At 40.4% G+C, this 22,083-nt stretch overlaps 1 protein-coding gene across 4 annotated transcripts in view; it reads right to left on the bottom strand.

The window, feature by feature from the left end:
- The window catches only part of LOC124774108, a 261,535-nt gene that overhangs the window by 59,399 nt on the left and 180,053 nt on the right, over window positions 1-22,083 (bottom strand). For all 4 annotated transcript variants that reach the window (XR_007015127.1, XM_047249456.1, XM_047249457.1 and 1 more), the window contains exons 13-14: window positions 19,038-19,191; window positions 18,696-18,841 (exon numbers count right to left, since the gene is read on the bottom strand). Coding sequence is in view for 3 of the 4 variants with exons in the window: in XM_047249456.1 (XP_047105412.1) it covers window positions 18,696-18,841; window positions 19,038-19,191 (300 nt within the window). In the remaining variant the exon portion in view is untranslated. The remainder of the gene's footprint in view (window positions 1-18,695; window positions 18,842-19,037; window positions 19,192-22,083) is intronic.

Here is a 22,083-nt window from a genome sequence, read left to right on the forward strand (position 1 = left end):
AGGAACATATTGGGTTTTGTAACTAACTCGTGCACAATGGCCATGACCAGTTCATAAAATTTGAATACTATTTACGAAATAAGTGAGGAAGCATGGAATAAACCGTGTTCCAGGACTCACAATCTTGGTTGTATTTTTTGTGGCCTTTGGGCCACACCCAAAATAACTTTCATCAATCATGGAAGTGTGTGATGTAAACTATTTTACCCCAGGTGGACGATCCACCATACGCCAGTACGTCAGCAGACATTCGGATTCTGGGGAGTCAGCAACATTGCACAAAGACAAGTCAGAAGTCTTGGAATCTCATCCAAATTTCAACACAGGTAATCAACATACCTAGCAACTTTCAATGCAAACTCATTGTTGAAAACTGGGAAACTAAAACGTCTAAGAGATATGCTAAAGAACCACAACATACTCATAACAGCCATTCAAGAAGCACAATACATGGATACAGATACCTTCAATTCCAAAGATTTTAGGATATACAAAGGGAAAGTGGGACCAAGAGTAATGAAAAAAGTACCACATATTGGAGCAGCCTTTATAATCAACAAACAAATCTTGAACTCAATAGCTGACTTTGATTCCCAATCAGAAAGAATCTCAAGTCTTACATTCACAAGCACAAACAAAATCTACACAATTATCAATGCACATGCCCCTGTAAATTAGGATAACAGGAAAAACAAAGAAAAAGTGGAATCATCTAGATGACATTATTCAGAAAATTCCAGATAAAAACATCATCATTCTTCTTGGAGACTTTAATGCACAGATTGGTAAAGAAAAAAGATATAAGAAAATAGTTGGAGACTATCCTGCACACAAGAGAACAAACAGAAATGGTGTGAAGCTAATAGAACTTTGCCAAGCACACAATTTAATTGTTAAATCCACAGCTTTCAAGAAACTACCACAAAGACAAAAGACGTGGATATCCCCAAATCCTAGCCTTGGGGAATTTCAACTTGATCATGTGGCAATCAAGAAGATTTCTCGCTAAGAAATCATGAATGTTGGGGAACTCAGTGGTGCAATCTTGGATTCAGACCACTACCTTTCTAAAATTAAGTTCAAAGTAATCCCAAACAGGAAATGCAGTGTGAAACAAATTAAGGGATGGAAGCACAGTATGGAAAAGATATTAAAATCAGATGAATTCACAAAAGCAACAGAAACCATTCAGACACAAAGCTGGGAGGATATCAAAGAAAACCTCATTACTACAGCCGAACGGATAGCACCTAACATAAAAAGTAAAAAAAACATGCCTGGTGGTCGCTGGAATGTGATGCCCTCATTGAAACAAGAAAACAGGCATGGAAAAACTAGCAATCACAGAAAACAGAAGAGAGCAGATTGAATTTCTTTACAGTTAGAAAACTGGTAGATAAAAATATAAAAAGGATTAAGAAGACACATTATAACAAAACTCTCCTCCAAATTGACGAAGAATTTGCTAAAAACAACACAAGAAGCTTTTACAGAACTTTCAAACAAAGGTTATCAAGATACAAAGCACCCACCCTTCAATATCGAGATGTAAATGGGACCATCGCTCACAATAACACGGAAAATTGCAAAATACTAGTAGGCTTCTTTGAGAAACTCTTGAATTGTGAACCCATCCTTGAAAAAATTGAATCCACCCCAAATAACAGTGAGAAGCCGGATTCAGAACCACCGACGACTGAAGAACTACAGAATGAAATTTCAGAACTTAAAAACAACAAAGCATCTGGAGAAAACCAAATAGTGGCCGAGCTATGGAAAAAGGCTGACAAAAATGCAATTACATCCCTTCAGTGTGTTTTCAATAAAATCTGGAAAGAAGAAGAGACACCCACAGAGTGGAGAACAGCTCTCATCCACCCTATCCAAAAGAAAGGTTTGAAGACAGATCCCAACAATTACAGAGGAATATCACTGCTGGATATAACATACAAGATTCTTTCTAAAGTCCTTTTGAACAGGGCAGAGCCACAATTGGGCCACAAATCGGGGAATACCAGGGAGGTTTTAGACAGGGTAGATCATGTTCGGAACAAATACTAAACCTCAAAAACATCATGGCATACTAAAAATCAAGGGCAAAGATGTCTATTATCAGTCTTGGAAAAAATGGGTTTGGATAAGAAAACAACTAATATTATAAAAGCGACCCTTGCAAATACATTTTCAAAAGTTAAATTTATGGGCGAATTATCAGAACCCTTTGAAATAAAAATGGGAGTGTGACGGGGGGATGGGCTCTCACTGTTGCTGTTCAATTGTGCACTTGAGAAAGTAGTCAGAGAATGGAACACAAATATTAAGAGTGGTATAAGACTGGGTTGCAAAAAGAAGAACTTTAAAGTAAATTGCATTGCTTTTGCAGATGATATGGCCCTGTTTGCTGAAACAATGGAAGAAGCATGGGAGCAAATCCTTGACAATAAGATTATATACATAAAAAATGAAACTCTGTACAAGAAAATTGAAAAACTTATGCTATGCGAAAAAGGAGGATAAATTTTTATGGTCATCTTCTCAGAATGAATTCCAACAGGTTAACTAAACAAATATTTGACTTTTTCTGTAACCACAAAATGAAACCCAACTGGTTTAAAGAAACTGAGAAAGACCTAGTAGAATTAAAGATTTCAGAAAATTCACTTATTGATCGAACAGCTAAATTAATTACTAAAGATGAAAACACAAGGTTCTAAGACAAATCTACACAAAAGTCCAAACCATGCATCTTGGAAGAAGAGAAGAAAAGAAGATCAGAAAGAATGAAGAAATACTGGGCCCTAAGAAAAGAACAACACGCAAAGAAATGATTGATCCAGCATACCCCTAAGAGGGTGAAAAAAACAAAGAAGAAACCGTGTTCCTGTAACAAAACAGCAAGAAAAGGAGCGATTTGTGCAGAGTACTAGAGGAAATTCCATTATTCGTGTGTAAATGTAACAAACAGAGTGAAAAACTGGAAATGCACTGATTGCTTTCGTCCTGAATGTGATGGTATGGACGAAATCAAAACAGACCCATTAAAAATGTGTGTGTGCGAAAAGTTAAAGAATGAACTCAGAATAGTAAGAAAGGAACTTGAGTATTCAGAAACAATTATATGCATACTAACAAATGAACTCCAGAAATGAGAATCAGCCAAGAAAGAAATGTGTAAAAACTACAGATTCGAGGTGTCCAACATAAAGTATGATTCACAACTCAGAGTGCATACCACAATGAAGAACACGGTTTGAAAAGGAAAGCAATCTAAGGATGCAGCAATGAAAATGCAAACCTTTGCTCCTGAGAGTCAGTTAGTGAGTAGGAGACCCAAAATATTCACTGCCTCTTATAGCCATGGCAGAGACTATGCAAGAAACATTTTAAATTTAGCTTCAAAAAAATATGACATTGAAGGGAAGGTGATACCAGGTGCCCCCACTAGTGTAATATTACAAAACTGCAATGACCTGCATGAGCTGACAAATGAAGATTTTGCAGTTATTTGGACAGGGGCTAATGATGTAGCAAAGAATGAACCCAACTTTGCAATTCGTTCATTACAAAAATCCTTGTCAGCATTACAAAATAAAAACGTGATTGTAGTTGGAGTACCAAAAAAGCATGATCTTCCTAAATGGTCTTGTATAAACCAAGAAATTCAATCTACAAACAGAAAACTAAAAAAAATAGTGAAAGGCTTCCATGACACTTGTTTTATTAATATTCCTAGTAACAAGGAGCGATAAACAGTTCATGGACAGCACCTAAATGCAACTGGTAAAGAACTAATGGCAACAAGGATTCATGAATCAGTGGAAACAAACAGGGAAGTGTACAAAACAGCAATAGACTTAAATGGAAGGATATTGCAGTCTCAGATGAAGAATCAGTGAAAATGGTTACTGATGCAACTCCTGCACAAATAACAACAGAATCCTTAAAAGTGAATACTATATCTGTGGAGAGCACAAGTACTCAAGAAATAAACATGCCCAAGAGATCTGTGCAAAAGTTAGAAGAAGCAGCAAATGATGTGACAGGAAAGAAGACACCGTATAAGAAGACAGACCTACTTGCAGATAGAAGAACAGCAGCTCAAGCTCAAGGAGTGAGAATACCACCAGGTAGAAAACAGCAGTCAGCCAAAAGGAAGAAACCACAGCCAAGGGACCAGGATTTTTGGTGGGATCAGTGGTGGTTTCACAGAAGGAAGCAGTTAACAAAGAGAGTCAACAAGTGGATGAACTACCACGTGACTAACATAACACAGATGATCACAGTGCACCAAGATTAAAGACATTAACTGAACTTCCAACTTCAAATACAGAGTCGAATTGCTCTTAGAGGAGTACAGACAGAGATAAACTACTAACTTTTCTAGAAGTTAACATATGTTGTATTAGAAATAAGATTTTAGAATTAGAACATTTATGTAACACTGAGCATGTAGATGTTATATGTGTATCTGAGCACTAGTTAACCCAAGAACAAGTAAATACATTTGTTCCCCAAGGGTATGTTGTTGGAGACATGATATGTAGAAGTAGAGAAAGAATGGTGGGGCTGGAATTTTTGTCAAAGAAGGAATAAAATTTTCCAGAATTGATGTGTTTATGTACTCCTCAGAAATAGATGGGGAGTTTAGTTGTGTGAAACTAATGAATGAAAATATAGTGGTAGTTAGTCTATATATGTCGCCAGATGGTGATGTAAATTTGTTTATTGAAAAATGTGAATTAATAGTTAAAAAGATATTTAAGAGTAAGACAAGAATTGTTATCTGTGGTGATTTCATTATAGAAATGACAAACACACACAGGCTAGTCATTAGGAAATTCTTGAATATGCTAAGATCATTTAGACCTCTATTGTACAAATAACCATGCCACACATAAGAACGGCTGCATAGACAATATTGTCGTGAATTTCCACAGGGAAGATTTTACAGTTGACTTGCAGGAATTGGACTTGCAGATCATGAGCCACTTCTCCTTACACTGTGTAAGAGGCAGCCAGTTAAAACTGAAGAACCTAAAGTAGTAATGGTACTAGGACAAAAGGAAGAGTACATAAGTATGTTTGTTGATAGATAATAAAGTACAGATTGGGAGAATGAGATTTTCACTCTGCAGCGGAGTGTGTGCTGATATGAAACTTCCTGGCAGATTAAAACTGTGTGCCCGACCGAGACTCGAACTCGGGACCTTTGCCTTTCGCGGGCAAGTGCTCCACCATCTGAGCTACCGAAGCACGACTCACGCCCGGTCATCACAGCTTTACTTCTGCCAGTATCTCGTCTCCTACCTTCCAAACTTTACAGAAGCTCTCCTGCGAACCTTGCAGAACTAGCACTCCTGAAAGAAAGGATACCGCGGAGACATAGCTTAGCCAAAGCTTGGGGGATGTTTCCAGAATGAGATTTTCACTCTGCAGCGGAGTGTGTGCTGATATGAAACTTCTGCAAGGTTCGCAGGAGAGCTTCTGTAAAGTTTGGAAGGTAGGAGACGAGATACTGGCAGAAGTAAAGCTTTGATGACTGGGCGTGAGTCATGCTTCGGTAGGTCAGATGGTGGAGCACTTGCCCGCGAAAGGCAAAGGTCCAGAGTTCAAGTCTCGGTCGGGCGCACAGTTTTTACAGATTGGGACTTTATATATAATTGCCAATGTGGGAAAAGGGAAGCTTAAATTATCTTTGATAACTTCTTTAAAAAGTACACTGATTAATGGCATTCTTGCTCAGCAGTATATATGTGACTTACCAAACGAAAGTGCTGGCAGCTTGATAGACACACAAACAAACACAAACATACACACAAAATTCAAGCTTTCGCAACCAATGGTTGCTTCATCAGGAAAGAGGGAAGGAGAGGGAAAGACGAAAGGATGTGGGTTTTAAGGGAGAGGGTAAGGAGTCATTCCGATCCCGGGAGCAGAAAGACTTACCTTATGGGGAAAAAAGGACAGATATACACTTGCACACACACACACACATATCCATCCGCACATACACAGACACAAGCAGACATTTGTAAAGGCAAAGAGTTTGGGCAGAGATGTCAGTCGAGGCGGAAGTACAGAGGCAAAGATGTTGTTGAAAGACAGGTGAAGTATGAGCAGCAGCAACTTGAAATTAGCGGAGATTGAGGCCTGGTGGATAACGAGAAGAGAGGATATACTGAAGGGCAAGTTCCCATCTCCGGAGTTCTGACAGGTTGGTGTTAGTGGGAAGTATCCAGATAACCCGGACGGTGTAACACTGTGCCAAGATGTGCTGGCCATGCACCAAGGCATGTTTAGCCACAGGGTGATCCAGAATTTCTCCACCCTTTAACGTGTTTTGGCGGCAACACAACCACCTAACCTTTGTGCACATTGTTGTCTACCAACCCAAGTTCACCACAGAATAAACATAGCCCAGCTTTAACCAACACTTTTTCGCCTTTTTTCACACCAGATCTCCAGTTGCTTTCTAGTTCACCTAGTTCTCTCCCCATATATTTTTATTTTCATTTTCATTTCAGCCTCATGTTACACTTTCCACCTTCTAATACCATGTCACCCTCACAACTCCCCCACAATGACCCCATTAAGTTTTATTTACATTCCCTCCGCAAACATGCCTTCGCCCTAGCCAGATTACGCTCCCATATTTTATTTTCTCAGGCTTGTCTGACATTTGGCATTACCCCCAAAGGCCTCACACTTAAAGTTCCCATCTCTGGCTGTAACCCTTCTTTCCATCAGTCCCTATACCAGTTCCAAACTGAACAATCCATTGCCCTCACCCACCTAATCCTTCACCTACACATCAACTCAGCCAACGAACACACCCGTCAACTCCTATCCTTAATAAAAGTCCTCAATCTTTCCTCTCCATCCACACCGGCTGTTCAGAGCATCCTCCTACAGGCCAACCGCAAATTAGAACAGCATGCCACCCTCCACCTCAAAAAACTATCCAATCTCCTGGTTTCCCACCTCTGGAAAGGCAACTCACGCACCCTTCACAACCTTTCCAGCAAACCTCAACCTCCTCTCATTGCACACAGACCCAGTCTCTCCCATCTACTCAATCTCCCACTTCCAGCTCCACTCCCCCCAAAACCTCAAAATTCCAATCAACACAATCTGGAACCACAACACCCTAATTCAGTAGTTAACCTTTCCTCCAAACCTCTCTCCCAATCCGAAACCTCTGTCCTATCCAAAGGCCTCACCTTCAGCCCCACTCCCAGATTCAACTAAACAGCCTTCGTCAAAGATTTACTGTCCTAAACCCGTACTCTCTGCTGGAAATATCACTTTGCCATGAAGAAAAATGATCCTGATCCTACTCCCAATGATCCAACTCCCCAAGACACTATCCAAATTGAACCCTGCCTGGAACAGTTCCATCCTCCGTCACAGCGGGACCCACCTCCTCTTCCTCAAAATCACCCTCTCCAAACCTTCCAGGAATTTCTGACTTCCAGCTTTGCCTCTCAATCCTTCTTAAAAAAACCTTAATCCTACTCCCAACATCACCATTGCTGAAGCCCAGGCTATCCAAGATCTGAAGGCTGACCGACCCATCGTCATTCTTCCGGCGGACAAGGGTTCCACGACCGTGGTACTTGATCGTTGGGAGTATGTGGCTGAGGGACTGCGTCAGCTTTCAGACAACATTACATACAAAGTTTGCCAAGGTAATCCCATCCCTCATGTCCAGGCGGAGCTTCAAGGAATCCTCAGAACCTTAGGCCCCCTACAAAACCTTTCACCTGACTCCATCAACCTCCTGACCCCACCAACACCCCGCACCCCTACCTTCTTCTTAAAATTCACAAACCCAATCATCCCGGCCGCCCCATTGTAGCTGGTTACTAAGCCCCCACAGAATGTATCTCTAGCCCCCACAGAACGTATCTCTGCCTACGTAGATCAACACCTTCAACCCATTACATGCAGTCTCCCATCCTTCATCAAAGACACCAACCACTTTCTTGAACGCCTGGAATCCTTAGTCAGTCTGTTACCCCCGGAAACCATCCTTGTAACCATTGATACCACTTCCTTATACACAAATATTCCGCATGTCCAGGGCCTCGCTGCGATGGAGCACTTCCTTTCACGCCGATCACCTGCCACCCTACCTAAAACCTCTTTCCTCATTACCTTAGCCAGCTTCATCCTGACCCACAACTTCTTCACTTTCGAGGGCCAGACATACCAACAATTAAAGGGAACAGCCATGGGTACCAGGATGGCCCCCTCGTACGCCAACCTATTCATGGGTCGCTTAGAGGAAGCCTTCTTGGTTACCCAGGCCAGCCAACCCAAAGTTTGGTACAGATTTATTGATGACATCTTCATGATCTGGACTCACAGTGAAGAAGGACTCCAGAATTTCCTCTCCAACCTCAACTCCTTTGGTTCCATCAGATTCACCTGGTCCTACTCCAAATCCCATGCCACTTTCCTTGATGTTGACCTCCATCTGTCCAATGGCCAGTATCACAGGTATGTCCACATCAAACCCACCAACAAGCAACAGTACCTCCATTATGACAGCTGCCACCCATTCCACATCAAACGGTCCCTTCCCTACAGCCTAGGTCTTCATGGCAAATGAATCTGCTCCAGTCCGGAATCCCTGAACCATTACACCAACAACCTGAAAACAGCTTTCGCATCCCGCAACTACTCTCCCGACCTGGTACAGAAGCAAATAACCAGAGCCACTTCCTCATCCCCTCAAACCCAGAACCTCGCACAGAAGAACCACAAAAGTGCCCCACTTGTGACAGGATACTTTCAGGGACTGGATCAGACTCTGAATGTGGCTCTCCAGCAGGGATACGACTTCCTCAAATCCTGCCCTGAAATGAGATCCATCCTTCATGAAATCCTCCCCACTCCACCAAGAGTGTCTTTCCACCGTCCACCTAACCTTCGTAACCTGTTAGTTCATCCCTATGAAATCCCCAAACCACCTTCCCTACCCTCTGGCTCCTATCCTTGTAACCGCCCCCAGTGTAAAACCTGTCCCATGCACCCTCCCACCACCACCTACTCCAGTCCTGTAACCTGGAATGTGTACACGATCAAAGGCACAGCCACGTGTGAAAGCACCCACGTGATTTACCAACTGACCTGCCTACACTGAAAGGCTTTCTATGTGGGAATGACCAGCAACACACTGTCCATTCGCATGAATGGACACAGGCAGACAGTGTTTGTTGGTAATGAGGATCACCCTGTGGCTAAACATGCCTTGGTGCACGGCCAGCACATCTTGGCACAGTGTTACACTGTCCGGGTTATCTGGATACTTCCCACTAACACCAACCTGTCAGAACTCCGGAGATGGGAACTTGCCCTTCAGTATATACTCTCTTCTCGTTATCTGCCAGGCCTCAATCTCCGCTAATTCCAAGTTGCCGCCGCTCATACCTCACCTGTCTTTCAACAACATCTTTGCTTCTGTACTTCTGCCTCGACTGACATCTCTGCCCAAACTCTTTGCCTTTACAAATGTCTGCTTGTGTCTGTGTATGTGCGGATGGATATATGTTTGTGTGCAAGTGTATACCTGTCCTTTTTTCCCCCTAAGATAGGTCTTTTCGCACCCGGGATTGGAATGACTCCTTACCCTCTCCCTTAAAATCCACATCCTTTCGTCTTTCCCTCTCCTTCCCTCTTTCCTGATGAAGCAACTGTTGGTTGCGAAAGCTTGAATTTTGTGTGTGTTTGTTTGTGTGTCTATCGACCTGCCAGCGCTTTCGTTTGGTAAGTCACATCATCTTTGTTATATATATATACCTAAAAACAAAGATGATGTGACTTACCAAATGAAAGTGCTGGCAGGTCGACAGACACACAAACAAACACAAACATACTCACAAAATTCAAGCTTTTGCAACAAACTGTTGCCTCATCAGGAAAGAGGGAAGGAGAGGGAAAGACGAAAGGATGTGGGTTTTAAGGGAGAGGGTAAAGAGTCATTCCAATCCCGGGAGCGGACAGACTTACCTTAGAGGGAAAAAAGGAAGGGTATACACTCGCACACACACACACATATCCATCCACACATATACAGACACAAGCAGACATGTCTGCTGTGTGGATGGATGTGTGTGTATGTGCGAGTGTATACCCGTCCTTTTTTCCCCCTAAGGTAAGTCTTTCCGCTCCCGGGATTGGAATGACTCCTTACCCTCTCCCTTAAAACCCACATCCTTTCGTCTTTCCCTCTCCTTCCCTCTTTCCTGATGAGGCAACAGTTTGTTGCGAAAGCTTGAATTTTGTGTGTATGTTTGTGTTTGTTTGTGTGTCTGTCGACCTGCCAGCACTTTCATTTGGTAAGTCACATCATCTTTGTTTTTAGATATATTTTTCCTACGTGGAATGTTTCCCTCTATTACCAAACAAAAGTGTTGGTATGTTGATAGAGACAATAAAAACAATAAAAAACACACACACAATTCAAGCTTCCGCAACCCACGGTTGCTTCATCAGGAAAGAGGGAAGGAGAGGGAAAGAGGGAAGGAGAGGGAAAGACGAAAGGATGTGGGTTTGAAGGGAGAGGGTAAGGAGTCATTCCAATCCCAGGAGCAGAAAGACTTACCTTAGGGGGAAAAAGGGACAGGTATACACTGGCGCGCACACACACACATATCCATCCGCACATATACAGTCACAAGCAGACATACGTAAAGGCAACTCTTTTTAAAAAAAGGGGAGAAACATCTTCCCCAAAGCTACAGACCATTCTCCATTTTTCCAATATTCCCAAAGATATTTGAGGCACTGAGACACACAAAGAAGCAGCTTCTTTGAAAAACACAATATCATATGTAGCAGTCAGTTCAGTTTTCGCAAGAGGAAAAACACAACAGGGGCCATCTTGGAAATCACTGACCAAACCTTGACAGCTTTTGAAAACAATAACATGATATCACTGGTATTATGTGACCTAAGCAAAGCTTTCGATTGCACTCCTATTGATATACTACTGAGAAAACTATGGTGTGAAAGTGAGCACTTTAGCTGTGATAAGTTCTTATTTAAGTAACTGAAAACAATTTGTCGCAGTCAGAAATGGAAATCAGCACAGGTGTACCACAAGAGCCTATCCTTGGTCCCTTCTTCTTCACTGTAGCTATCAATGATTTACCTAATAACATAGCCCACCCTGTCATATGTTATGCTGAACAATACAAAACTACTTACCACTCATCAGAACATTTCAGATCTGAATAGCATAACAAAAGAAACACTTGAAAAGGCTCTGGACTGGTTTGCAGCCAATAAGTTCCTGTGCAATCCTGATAAAACCCAACAGCTTTTAATGGGAATGTCAAATGAAATGGGCAATAAGTCAGTAAAACTCCTAGGTATTCACATTGACTCAAAACTCTATTGGGAGGAAGATGTCAATAACGTATGTGGAAAAAATATCCTGGGTGGCATACCTTATCTTGAAACTAAGGGAGGAAATGAGCTTGGAGTACCTTAGGGTGACATACTTTGGGCTATTTCAGTCACATATTTCATATGGTCTGATTATATTGGGGCATTCCCCTCACATCAAGAACATGAAATTACAAAAAAAAAAGTCTTACACATAATGTGTAAAAGAGGTCATAGGGAGCACTATCATCCTCTTTTTTCCAGACTCAGAATACTCACAATTATACATTTATACATTTATGTGTCTGTACTCTATATTAAAAATAATATTTTCAGAATTTATTGCCAGAGGGGAAATACATGAACACAACACCAGAGCTAAGAGCAATTTAGACATACCATGCCACAGAGTAGCAAGAACCAGAAATTCCCACAAAGTAAATCCACTCAAAATATTCAATAAACTGCCAATTCATGTTCAGTCTATGGATATAATTTTTTTTAACTAAGTCGTACAGCTGGCTGTCAGATCATCCATTTTATGACATTAAAGAATTCTTTGAGATGCCTGAGGGGGGTATTGGCATTTAAAAGTTTTCTGTAGTTAAACATATTATTATGAGCTGTGATTAGTCATTTGTAATTACATAGCATATACCTATGTACAAGGTATACTATTCTATACAATACTTCACTCCTGGAAATTGAAATAAGAACACCGTGAATTCATTGTCCCAGGAAGGGGAAACTTTATTGACACATTCCTGGGGTCAGATACATCACATGATCACACTGACAGAACCACAGGCACATAGACACAGGCAACAGAGCATGCACAATGTCGGCACTAGTACAGTGTATATCCACCTTTCGCAGCAATGCAGGCTGCTATTCTCCCATGGAGACGATCGTAGAGATGCTGGATGTAGTCCTGTGGAACGGCTTGCCTTGCCATTTCCACCTGGCGCCTCAGTTGGACCAGCGTTCGTGCTGGACGTGCAGACCACGTGAGACGACGCTTCATCCAGTCCCAAACATGCTCAATGGGGGACAGATCCGGAGATCTTGCTGGCCAGGGTAGTTGACTTACACCTTCTAGAGCACGTTGGGTGGCACGGGATCCATGCGGACGTGCATTGTCCTGTTGGAACAGCAAGTTCCCTTGCCGGTCTAGGAATGGTAGAACGATGGGTTCGATGACGGTTTGGATGTACCGTGCACTATTCAGTGTCCCCTCGACGATCACCAGTGGTGTACAGCCAGTGTAGGAGATCGCTCCCCACACCATGATGCCGGGTGTTGGCCCTGTGTGCCTCGGTCGTATGCAGTCCTGATTGTGGCGCTCACCTGCACGGCGCCAAACACGCATACGACCATCATTGGCACCAAGGTAGAAGCGACTCTCATCGCTGAAGACGACACGTCTCCATTCGTCCCTCCATTCACGCCTGTCGCGACACCATTGGAGGCGGGCTGCACGATGTTGGGGCGTGAGCGGAAGACGGCCTAACGGTGTGCGGGACTGTAGCCCAGCTTCATGGAGACGGTTGCGAATGGTCCTCGCCGATACCCCAGGAGCAACAGTGTCCCTAATTTGCTGGGAAGTGGCGGTGCGGTCCCCTACGGCACTGCGTAGGATCCTACGGTCTTGGCGTGCATCCGTGCGTCGCTGCGGTCCGGTCCCAGGTCGACGGGCACGTGCACCTTCCGCCGACCACTGGCAACAACATCGATGTACTGTGGAGACCTCACGCCCCACGTGTTGAGCAATTCGGCGGTACGTCCACCCGGCCTCCCGCATGCCCACTATACGCCCTCGCTCAAAGTCCGTCAACTGCACATACGGTTCACATCCACGCTGTCGCGGCATGCTACCAGTGTTAAAGACTGCGATGGAGCTCCGTATGCCACGGCAAACTGGCTGACACTGACGGCGGCGGTGCACAAATGCTGCGCAGCTAGCGCCATTCAACGGCCAACACTGCGGTTCCTGGTGTGTCCGCTGTGCCGTGCGTGTGATCATTGCTTGTACAGCCCTCTCGCAGTGTCCGGAGCAAGTATGGTGGGTCTGACACACCGGTGTCAATGTGTTCTTTTTTCCATTTCCAGGAGTGTATATTATATTATAGTATAGCTTATTGTGTTAACTTTTAGAAACTATCCTGGCGTAATTTGCTACACTGCCTTGCTTAAAATGTATACTACAATGTATTGACACTAGTTTATTTTATTATTATGTATGTACTACTACATCCTGTATGGTGAAGCCAATATCATTGTAAAATGATCTATGGTGAATAAAATTCTTGATTCTTGATGCTGATCCATTGATCAGATAGGCTTGTTAAATCTGGCAGTTTGCTTGGTGTTATTCAAGAGAAGCAGGCTGTGTGCCATCACTAGTTTTCATCATCTCTTTTCTTTTATCATCATACAACATAAATATGACACTATACCAAACACACACACACACACACACACACACACACACACACACACACACACACACACTACAGTTACCAAAACTCAACAGTTACACTTAAGACACAACATTCACTCTTCATGAAGGACAAGTGCCATTCACACCCAGGAAGGAAAACCTTCACAATTAGGCAGCTGAACCTATCCCTTGTGGTCTGTCATCCAACCACACCAAAGGGGTTTGCTTTACTTTGACTTTTCTTTGATTCACTATTGGAATGCAGTGTGAATTGCAACTGGCCCCATATACATCACACTGCCTGTACATTCTTCAAAAGTCACATGCAAATACAAAGAGACTGTGTCATACTATGTACGCTTGGCAGCACAAAACCTGGCCGGAGTCAATATTTTAACTTCTTTCCAAGTTACTTGGATCAATGACAAACAACTGTGTATTATACTGATCACAAAAGTACAGAAAACTTGCAATTGTATGGTTGAAACAACTCAGTATAAGAATGAACTCTAAAAATGCACAAGTAAAGCTGCCCAATAAATTCCTGGTGTTACAGAGCTGAAAAAGTCAATTATTGTTGTGAGTTGGTAACAAGAATGAAACAGTGACTAGAAATGCATTGATACGGATGAAATTAACATAATGTGTAAGTAGCTCAACAGTTCTGGCTACTGATTGAAAGTGGCTGCATGTTGCTGTACGTGATTCAAATCACCCTTGAGTATTAATAGTTGGTTGATATGCATGTGGAATGTATATTGTCAAGACAGAGTAGACTTCTCAACAGGAGTGTTTGTAATGACAAGGGGAAACATTTTGTTTAGAGAGGTCCCAAATGAATCCAACTACAAACTAATATGGTCAAGAGTAATCAGATGTTACCGAGCATCAGACTCGGACACATTTGGTCATTCAAAACAGCCTAAACTTGATAGCTCTGAAAGTCCCTGGACATCACGGTAGTACTATATGGCGAATTTAACCTTCCCAATATAATCAATAAGTCTGTTAAATTATGTATATTTCTGAAGTTATACGGATATATTGCCACTATATGGGATGCATGCAGAGTGGTGCAACGGTTAGTGTCATTGACTTGCATGCTGCAGGTAGCCAGTTCAAACCCAATCATCAGCAATTATTTGTCATTTACTATTTTTGGTAGGTTCTCGAAATTTCTTATGTTTGTAATGTTAGTATATTCAATGTTTGCGTAAATAACAGACTCTCCATCCACGAGTTCAGGACTTTTCAGACTGTACGCTGCTGTCCATGGTTAACATGGTAAGTGTTGTACTTCACTGAAGACCCCGCTTTTGGATTTGGGCTTGACTGTGGTTATGACAAAACAATATTGTCGGAAAACTGTCTCAAAGAGAACCCACCTTCAAAACAAATATTTTAGACTCCTGGCTACAGACAGAACTGATCTTTTCAAGAGTGTCAACAATGAGGGAGGGATTCAGGACAATGATGCTATTACAGGAACAACTTCTCCAAAAGCAAAAAGGTAATCAAGAAAGCTAGGAAGTATTTGTGTCTGGGCGAACTGATACATAGTTACTAAAGACTTACTTACGGGACAAATGGGGAACATTTAGTTCAGGTCCAGCAAATGCAGAGCAATTGCGATTAAAGCTGAAAGACATTTTAGCTTGTGGTCCAGATAAATAAGTATCAAATACAGTTATAATACCCCAAAGATCCACCTTGGTTCAATGGCACCAATCATAAAACATTGCAAAAACAGAGATAACTACAGATTAAACCTGTATGCTGCACTAGGATTCGAATGAGAAATCTTCACAAATGTCTGGTAGACAGTTTTAATCTGCCAGGAAGCTTCATATCAGTGTACACTCCACTGTAGAATGAAACTTTCATACTAGAAACAATTCCCGAGGCTACGGCTAAGCCACATCCCTGGAATATCCTTTTTTCAGGAATATTAGTCCTGCAAGTTAGTCCGGAGAACTTCTGTGAAGTTTGATTGTGGGAGTTAAGGTAATGGCAGCAGTAGAGCTGTGAGGATGGGTCATGAGTCGTGCTCTGGAGCTCAGACGGTAGTGGCAAAGGTCCTGGTTCAAGACAACTCAGGCACACAGTTTTAATCTGCCAGAAAGTTATATCAGCACACACTTCACTGCACAGCAAAAATTTTATTCTAGATACAATTATAGTTTTGCTACAAATGATGCTATAAGGTAACTGATAGAGAAAACTTAACAGCAACTCATGAATCCGTAAGAAAGGCCTCGCATGACAGCTCCAGTAATTTTCACAATAAGATCCTGGAAAAAGATCAATCACAAAATCAAGGAACTTTTGGTCATATGTAAAATCAATGAACTGATCCAATTGTTATGTCTGGTCTCTTGTGGATCCATTTGGTGTTGAAACTGAGAACAGAAAACAGAAAGTATAAATATTAAATTCTGTATTTAAAAATGTATTTATGGGTGAGAATGCAGCTATACCAATGTTTGACAGCCACACAGATTCACTAACAAAAGAAACTAATACTAACATCCTTACTGAAGAACACGACTACTTAAAGTAAAGAATACACCACACCCTGATGGAATTCCAAATAGATTTTACATTGAATACACTGCTGAATTAGCCTCTTCCATGAAAAAAATCTATCTCAAAAGAGTCTACTAACAAAGTTTGAAGAACCAGCTCTAAATGATGATTCTAGGAACATACTACAATGCCCTATTTATAGCTCACATAGGAATTTTGAGGACAAGATCAGGATAATTACAGCACACACGGAGGCATTCAAACACTCATTCTTCCTGTGCTCCACACATGAATGGAATGAGAAGAAGCCCTAATAACTGGTACAATGGGACATACCTTCTGCCATCACTTCACAGTGGTTTGCAATGTAGATAAAATTCATTCCAAGTTAGTGCATAATTATATTATTATTTCTTAGTGGTCTAAAACAAAAAAAGGTTGTAAGTGAATTTTTAGGTTGTCATCAGTTTATTACACATATCATCAGTAGTGACCCACTTTGATTTACAGCCAACTCATTGTTGCCTCAGTATGGAAAATCAACTGCACATTATTGCATATAAGATGCATGGTGATATTTGTGTTATTGTTGGTCCAAGGCATAATTCCATGCCTAAGGTTTTGTCTTCCACTGCAGGAAATATCAGCAGAGGCTGTAACGACTCAGAAAGATGCAGAGCTTGTCTGAGTCTGTAACCTCTTTCTGAATCATTAAGGCCTCTGATGAAGTCTCCAACAGTAGAAGATGAATTATTAGGTAGAGAATTATGCCTTGGACCATGTCCTTATACCCATAAATCAAATATCAGTAATAATACAAAAAAACACTCAAATCTGGAGGTGAACTTGTGACCCTTACCATATAAAGTTTTGCCATTGTCCATTTAGCTACAAAGACCAACTGTAAATGTTTTCACATTCAGTTACTATGCAGTGCACCTTTTGACAATGGGAGCATACTCCACCTGCAGGAAAGTTTTTGTCTCTTTTTAGCATAGGTATACAACAGGCTCTTCCAGCTCAAGAGCCCATGGGCAGGTAGGCATATATGGATGGAGGTGGGCAGGCTGTGGTAAAATAGCTCAAACACAAGGAATGAACATTTTAAATGATGCAATGTCACATGTTGAGTTGAATAAGCACATATGATTGCAAGACCGCACATATAACAGATAAAAAAAATCAACATAATTAAACAATATTAGCATTTTATTATATTTATGAAACATGACATTTATATTTATTCACCAGTGATGAAATATTTGGCATCCAGACACACCCCACATTGTTGCTCTTCAGTGTTGGACTGTGAAATTACTACATTCCTCCAGTCTCTTTTTTTTCTGTGACATAAAAAAAGATTGTTCACAACAAAATGTGACCTAGACAAAGACATGACATCGACCACATTTCTATGTAGCCTGGGAAGCCCTTCTAATGAAGCCATGTTACTATTGTAATAAATTTGTGCTGCTATAATATTTGTCCTTGAATGGAACGCAATGTTAGAATCTCTATACTTCTAACTATAACCTACACAAAATTTGTAAAGTGACATCATGCAGTGTTTTGATAGTCTTTTTTAGAAATAAGAACATCATTTGTTGATACATAGTTAATCTGTAAGATGATACCACTGATCAAAACAGAATGAAAGCGAATGAGATTTCATGTTTCCAGTACAAAAGTGAGAATTGTTACATTCAAGCAGTGTATCAATCACTATGCACTTTTCAAAAATCAATGGTTCAGCTATTTGCTGGTGTCTCATATGTCAAAGAGATGGTAACGATGTTTGTGTAAACACTTATTCAAAATGCAGAAGATCAATACTCAGATAATTCAAACAGCTAGGACTGTTTCCTCCTTCACAGTGTGGGAAATGAGTTCTGTTTAGTCACTGTTCAGCTAAATGCTGAAGTTTGTGACATTCTCTATGTTCACAAAACATTAAACTTTTCACAGACTTTACACTCTCACTAGCAAAACATTAATCTCAGTTGGATATACTCATACCATGACCTAGTTTTCATATAAATTCACAGCTTATCACCAGTGAAAGTAACTGGTAAACCACCACCTAAGGCACCCTGTTGTCTGCAAGTCTCTCAGTATGATTACTAGGGTAGCAATACCAATGGCATAAACTCTAAAAGGCATAAGACACATCCACATTTCTTTTGGCACAATTCATGTATTACTATGTAGATAACATGATTAAATAAATATATATTTTTAACATCCTGAATTGGGTACCAGGCAAACCATATGGTCCATCAGACTAAAACTAGTCCAGCATTTGATCATACAAAGTAAAATTTAAGATTTTACTTACAGGTTTAAGGAAGCTACGGCCACAGTCAAAACAGTGGAATTGAGGCAACTCATGTGATACTATATGTTGTTCCAATTCTACCAATGATGACAGTTCCTGAGGACATATGGGGCATTTCTCAGACCATTTTTTACATTGGTGGCAACCTGAAAGAACAATGACTCTCTTTACGCATATGAATGTTTCCCAGCATGAAATAAACATAATACCATCAACCATAAGATGTTTGCTAAAATTTTTATTTCATTCATAACCATCAGCGGTTAAACATATTTGTATTGTGTATTTATTATTTTAAGTAATTAGCATTTGTATACATTGTCAGAAAGGTGCTGAACTTACATTTATCCTTATCACTGCGGAAAGCTTGCTTACAGGTTTGACAAATATAAGGATGGGTGTGCTGAAAAATATGCAACCGAAAGAGAACAACATCAGAAAATTTTTCCTTGCAATCTGGGCACTCAGCTTCTTTCCCACTTTGTAGGATATTGTCCTGAAAAATGGAGACAAAACAAATTTCTAAATTTGGCATTCAAATAATCCCATTAATATGGAAAATAATACAACTCATTGAAAAAGTGAGTAAAACAAGAGTACACATGAATTAAAACTTTTATCTGCATTAGCCAATGAGAGAAATCATCGAGTTTCATGTATACACCTTCATTCTGACATAAAATATGATATAAGAAATGCCTTTCATTTTCTGAATAAAGAATGTATATTTGAGAGCTGCTGTGTCTAAATGGAAGAGTAGCTTCTCTTTACAAAGTATCAGAGAAAGTGATAACTGAATATCTTTGATTCAAATTTCAGTGCCAGCTCAAAAATCTCAATAAAGAAAAGAGGAAAAAGATCTTAATAACTGCTGACTACAATACAACGATCACAGCTGAAAGCAATAATATGTCCAAATTCATTGACAACATAAAAAAAAACCATGGTTTCAAAGTAAATTTCACTCAAGCCACTAGAGTAAACACATAGTCAGCAACTTTTATTGATAATATTTTAACTAATCAACAAAAGCCATATGAAAAGGAACTTCAATGAAAAAAATTCAACTATATTTAGTAATAAGTTAAGAAAGGATTTCAAGTAGCAGTAAGTCCGAACTTTTAAGTAGATATTTTGAAATGTTCAATGAAACCTTACAGCTTAGAATCATATGTAAAAAAATGACTAGCAGACTTAAAATGGATAACTCAAGGTATAAAAATGTCTAGTGCCAAAAAAAGGTAATTCCACAATGAACCAAAATATAACAAAAATAGGCATTTTGCTGAGCACATTATAATGCTACATTTTAAAAAGTTATAATGGCAACTAAAACAATGGCAAACAATGACTTCATTTTACAACATAAAAGTAAGATAAAGGCAGTGTAGTCAGCTGTCAAATCAGAATGAGTTGTTAAGAGTTAAGTCTTGAAATATTTAGGATTAAACTAGATGATAGTGATTGTATTTGTCAGAGTAATGAGATGGATGAACATTCTAGAACACATAAAACACTAGATAATGATTAAAAAATAAATACACAGTATTTATTTACAATACATACATTATTATGCATACATAAAGCTGTATCCTTCAGTCTCTCTAGGCAGTCTCACTCTATTCCACTCATACTGGACTTCAAATAGTTGCTAGTAGTCAAAGAAGCAATAGCATTGTTCTAAGTTCATAAGATCATGTCTTCTGTAATCTCAGCAAAATATGAGAGTAGTCTGAGGATGATCTGTGGTGAGCTTAGTGTGAAGGCTAGAAAGATGTGTGGTCCAGTCGCAATGGCAGGCAGTGAGGTGATGCACATTTGTCATCTTCTGGTGCAGTGTGTAGTGCCACATTGCAGTGTGCGGTAAGCTCTCTACTGCAGCAGCTTGCAGCAGCCAGTTTAAATGTCACTTCCGTGGAGCTGTAAGCAGCATCCAACATGCTGAGAGCAGACAAAAAAGACCGTGTTGATATCACAACAGCCTTACTGTTAATCCAGCTCAAATATCAGAGCATTTAAATGAATTCTCCATAAACATAGTGATGACAGATGTTATAGCAGAGTATCAGAGTAAAGTAAATCCCTTTGGACTTCATCAAGTGCCAGAGTATCTCACAGATTTTAAGAAAATTACAATAAAGGAAATAGAAAATGTTACAAGACCACTAAAAAACAAAAACTCTGTTGGTTGGGATGGGATATCCAGTAGAGGGAATAAAGCATTATATGCATAGCAGCACTTCCACTAACAGAAACAATCAACCAATCTTTTGGAAAGAGGTGGTTTCCTGGTGAGATGAAGTATGTAGAACTCAGGCTCCTGTTCAAGAAAGAGTTGAAGAAAGACATGGGAAACTATCATCTTATTTCTAATTTTCTAATCCTCTTAAAAGTTCTGGAGAAAGTATCCGGAATCTACGTTCAAATTTTTATTGCAAAAAATGATATTATTCTAAGTAACCAATCTGGATTCCAACATAGAAAAAACACTCTGGATGCAGTGAACAACTGCAGTGAAAAAATAAGTAAAACTTTAGATCAGAAGAGTAATATTGGAAGTACTGTTTGTGATCTAACAAAAGCTTTTGACTTAGTAAAACATGCCTTGCTTATCTATGCTTATCTACAAATTAGATAAATATCAGATCAACAGCAATGCTCAGCAGTAGCTTACGTCATACCTGCATGACAGAGGGTAACTGTCTCACTGCAAATGCTGTGAATTATTATTCTAAATGGAGTACAGTATCACAAGGTATGCCTCAGGGCTCCATTCTATGGTCAAACTTTTACCTATTCTACAAGGGGTGTTCAGAAATGGTTTACAATTGCACTGTTTTGCAAATACCACTCAAACTATGGGCGCATCTTCTCATACAACGATGAATTGATTCTAGTACACCACACAGATGCTAGATGGCAGTTGTGAACACTGTGCATAGTGAAAGGATAGCACTTGTTTGTTGTTACATAGAGTAAACTAACGATATTCATAAATGTTTAACTGTGGTGTGTGATCAATGGTTGTCCATCAACATCGTGCCCTCGCGGGCTATGTTAACAGCAGGGTGGGTGTATTGTGACACCATTACACAATTTTCATGTACAATTCAGCAGAGGTAACAGGAAATGTGACCAAAAGGAGTGATCCTCCAGCACGACAATGTGCAGCCCCACCCCACCAAGCAACAACATTGAAGTTGACATCACTGGGGTTCAATTTTGTGCCACACCCACCATACTCACCATATCTCACTCCATTTGATTATGCCTTATTTGATAACATGAATGATGTGCTGTGAGGTAGGAGCTTCAGCAACAATCAAGAATTGCAGGCACCTTCCTCGAGTGGATGTGTCATACTCACGAGTAATTGTTCCATGGCACA

This window comes from Schistocerca piceifrons, chromosome 2 (genome assembly GCF_021461385.2).
Source record: "Schistocerca piceifrons isolate TAMUIC-IGC-003096 chromosome 2, iqSchPice1.1, whole genome shotgun sequence".
Lineage (NCBI taxonomy): Eukaryota > Metazoa > Arthropoda > Insecta > Orthoptera > Acrididae > Schistocerca > Schistocerca piceifrons.